This window comes from Belonocnema kinseyi, chromosome 6 (assembly GCF_010883055.1).
Source record: "Belonocnema kinseyi isolate 2016_QV_RU_SX_M_011 chromosome 6, B_treatae_v1, whole genome shotgun sequence".
Lineage (NCBI taxonomy): Eukaryota > Metazoa > Arthropoda > Insecta > Hymenoptera > Cynipidae > Belonocnema > Belonocnema kinseyi.
This window is the reverse complement of record NC_046662.1, coordinates 3,257,670-3,260,394: the sequence shown is the minus strand read 5'-3', so window position 1 is coordinate 3,260,394 and position 2,725 is coordinate 3,257,670. Positions and strand designations below refer to the sequence as shown.

Here is a 2,725-nt window from a genome sequence, read left to right as displayed (position 1 = left end):
GTTACCGGCTGATGCCGTTGGAATTGATTGTTGAAATATTTTTTTTACATCTTTATTTAGAAAAAATTTTTATTTTTTTTATTTTAATTTTTTAATTTTTTAATTTTAATTTATTTTATTTTATTTACAAAAAAAGTTCTTATGTTCAAAAAAACATTCAGTAAACTGAAACACTGTCGTCGGTAATATAGGTATTTAGCTGTGTCACATGCCCTTAATTGATAAATTCAGCTTGATTTTTTTGTGACCGGGAATTTTTGTCTTGGATTGAAACGGCCACCCTGAATCCTGAATGGAAGAGGTAGGTGGGTTATAATATTAAATTGATATAATTTTTCGAAGGTATTAAATGAAGCAGTAGGTGCTCTGATGTGGCACACGATAATTTTGACGAAGGAGGACCTCGAGAAGTTCAAAACGCTGAGGATCATAGTGCGAATTGGCTCGGGGGTAGACAACATTGATGTCAAAGCAGCTGGTGAACTTGGCATCGCCGTGTGCAATGTGCCTGGCTATGGAGTCGAAGAAGTAGCTGACACCACTCTCTGCCTCATTCTCAACCTTTACCGACGCACATACTGGTTAGCGAATATGGTTCGTGAGGGCAAAAAATTCACAGGACCCGAACAGGTGAGTTGAATCCATTTCCAACCGATTTTTAGTCCGTGGTTCCTACGAATTTGGGAAAAATCTTCCTCTTTAAAGATCGAATGGGGAGATTTATCATCATCAGAGGCTTTGGATTTAGTTTATTATTATTATTATTTTTTTTTTTTTACCGAAAATTTTACAAATTTTTAGAAAAATCAGCCTTCCAACTTTGATTTTACCCGTTTTTTTTTTTTTTAAATAATTAGTTTAATTTTGATCCTTTTCAATCATGATAACATTTAGTTTGGAATTAACAATTGGACGCTTTTCAAATCGAAGATTTTTAATAACAAAAAAATTGTTTTATCAACTGTGAATATAAATTAATTAATGATTTTTTAAAGTAAATTGTACTTTAAGATTTAAATAAATAATGATTGATTGTACAAGACGATTCGGAATCAGTTAACAATTTTTGAAGGTTCAGATTTTATTTAACCAAATTTAATTTGTAAGCCAAATTTTTAAATTTTGGTGTTTCGAAGATTTGAAAAATTTATAAATTAATTTTGAAATTTGGAATTATTTCAAATAATTTAAACGAAGTTTCTGCTTATATCGAACAAATCCGAATATTCGTACAAAAATTTCAGTGTAAATAGCCCACGGCTAAATTAAAAAAAAAAAATAGATTTCAAACAAAAAATGTTGAAATTTTTTTTTAAATGTTGACAGGCTTCAGAAGAATAAAAAAACATTTCCTAGGAAAATGAAAATTAATCTTTTATTTTCGTAAACTAATTTAAGGAGAATATTTAAAAAGACTTATAACTATTTACATTTTCAAAAATAAATGTGGGCAATTCAAAAAAAAAAAAATGTTTAATTTGCCAGAATACAAAAACTTAATTTGATTTTGAAATAAAATTTCGAAGCGTTTGAAGGATTTTAAAACTATTTTAAATTAACATAATTTTACTCTTTATTTGAACAGGGAATTTTAAATTTCTTACAGATTTATAGTTGGAATTGGGATTTATCCAAAATAATAATAATTCGGACTTGAAACTGGGAATTTTCAAATTTTAACTAATTCCGAGCATCTATTAAAAAATTTCCGAAAAGGAACAAAATCGTGAATTCGAACAGGAGATTTTTTCCAAAGAAGTACTCATTTTATTTTATTTACATTTTTTTCGTTTCAAACAAATTTTTTTTTTAAACTGGAAATTTTAAGCTGACAAGATACATTTTTTATAAAAAATGATGTATAATTTTTAACTAAATAGTTTAATTTTGAACCAGATAGCTTAATTTCTGCAAAAGCGATTGTATTTTCAACGAAAATTACGATTTTTGAACAAAGAAGTTAATTTCCAACCAAATAGGTTAATTTTCTACCAAATTGTGAAATTTTTAATTCAAAAAATGATTTTTATATAAAACAGTTTGAACTTTTAACACTAGAATATAAATGTAAAAAAAAAAAACGAACTTTTCACTAAAATTATAAATCTTGTACAAAATAAAAAGGACCTTTTAAGGAAGTAGTTCAACTTTTAACCAAGAAGTTAAATTTTTAAATTTTTAAAAATTTTTAACGAAAAATATAATAGTTGATATTTCAACAAAAAATATTTGAATAAAAGATAAAAAACAATTGGATTTAACCAACAAAGAAGCATTTTCAACATGATACTTGAATCCTCATCTAAAGCAGATTAATTTTTAATAAAAAAATATAAAAGTTTAATTTTCAAGCCGAAAATGCGAATTTTTAGCCGAAACTTATCAATTTTTAACCAGATGGTTGTATTTTTAACAAAAAAAAAAGAGAGAGAGAAATTTCTACCGATAGAGATACATTATTGATGAATTTATCAAAATTGTTGAATTTTTAAGACAGAAAATTAATTTTCTGCCAAAAAGGAATAATTGTTAACCAAAGATGGAGTATTTTAATTTTCATTTAAAAGAATTAATTTAAAAAAAAACTAATTGAAAAAAAGGACTTTTCAACCAATAAGTTAAGTTTTCAACCAAATAATTAATTTTCAATTTAATCATTTACGAGAAATAATTTTTAATTAAAAAAAATACTAATTTTCTAGAAAGCAGTTTAAGTTTGTTGATT

At 25.6% G+C, this 2,725-nt stretch overlaps 1 protein-coding gene across 8 annotated transcripts in view; it reads left to right on the top strand.

Moving 5' to 3' along the window:
* The window catches only part of LOC117174560 (C-terminal-binding protein), a 75,593-nt gene that overhangs the window by 46,156 nt on the left and 26,712 nt on the right, over positions 1-2,725 (top strand). For all 8 annotated transcript variants that reach the window (XM_033363779.1, XM_033363778.1, XM_033363776.1 and 5 more), the window contains exon 3: positions 343-630. In XM_033363779.1, coding sequence (XP_033219670.1) covers positions 343-630 — 288 coding nt within the window. The remainder of the gene's footprint in view (positions 1-342; positions 631-2,725) is intronic.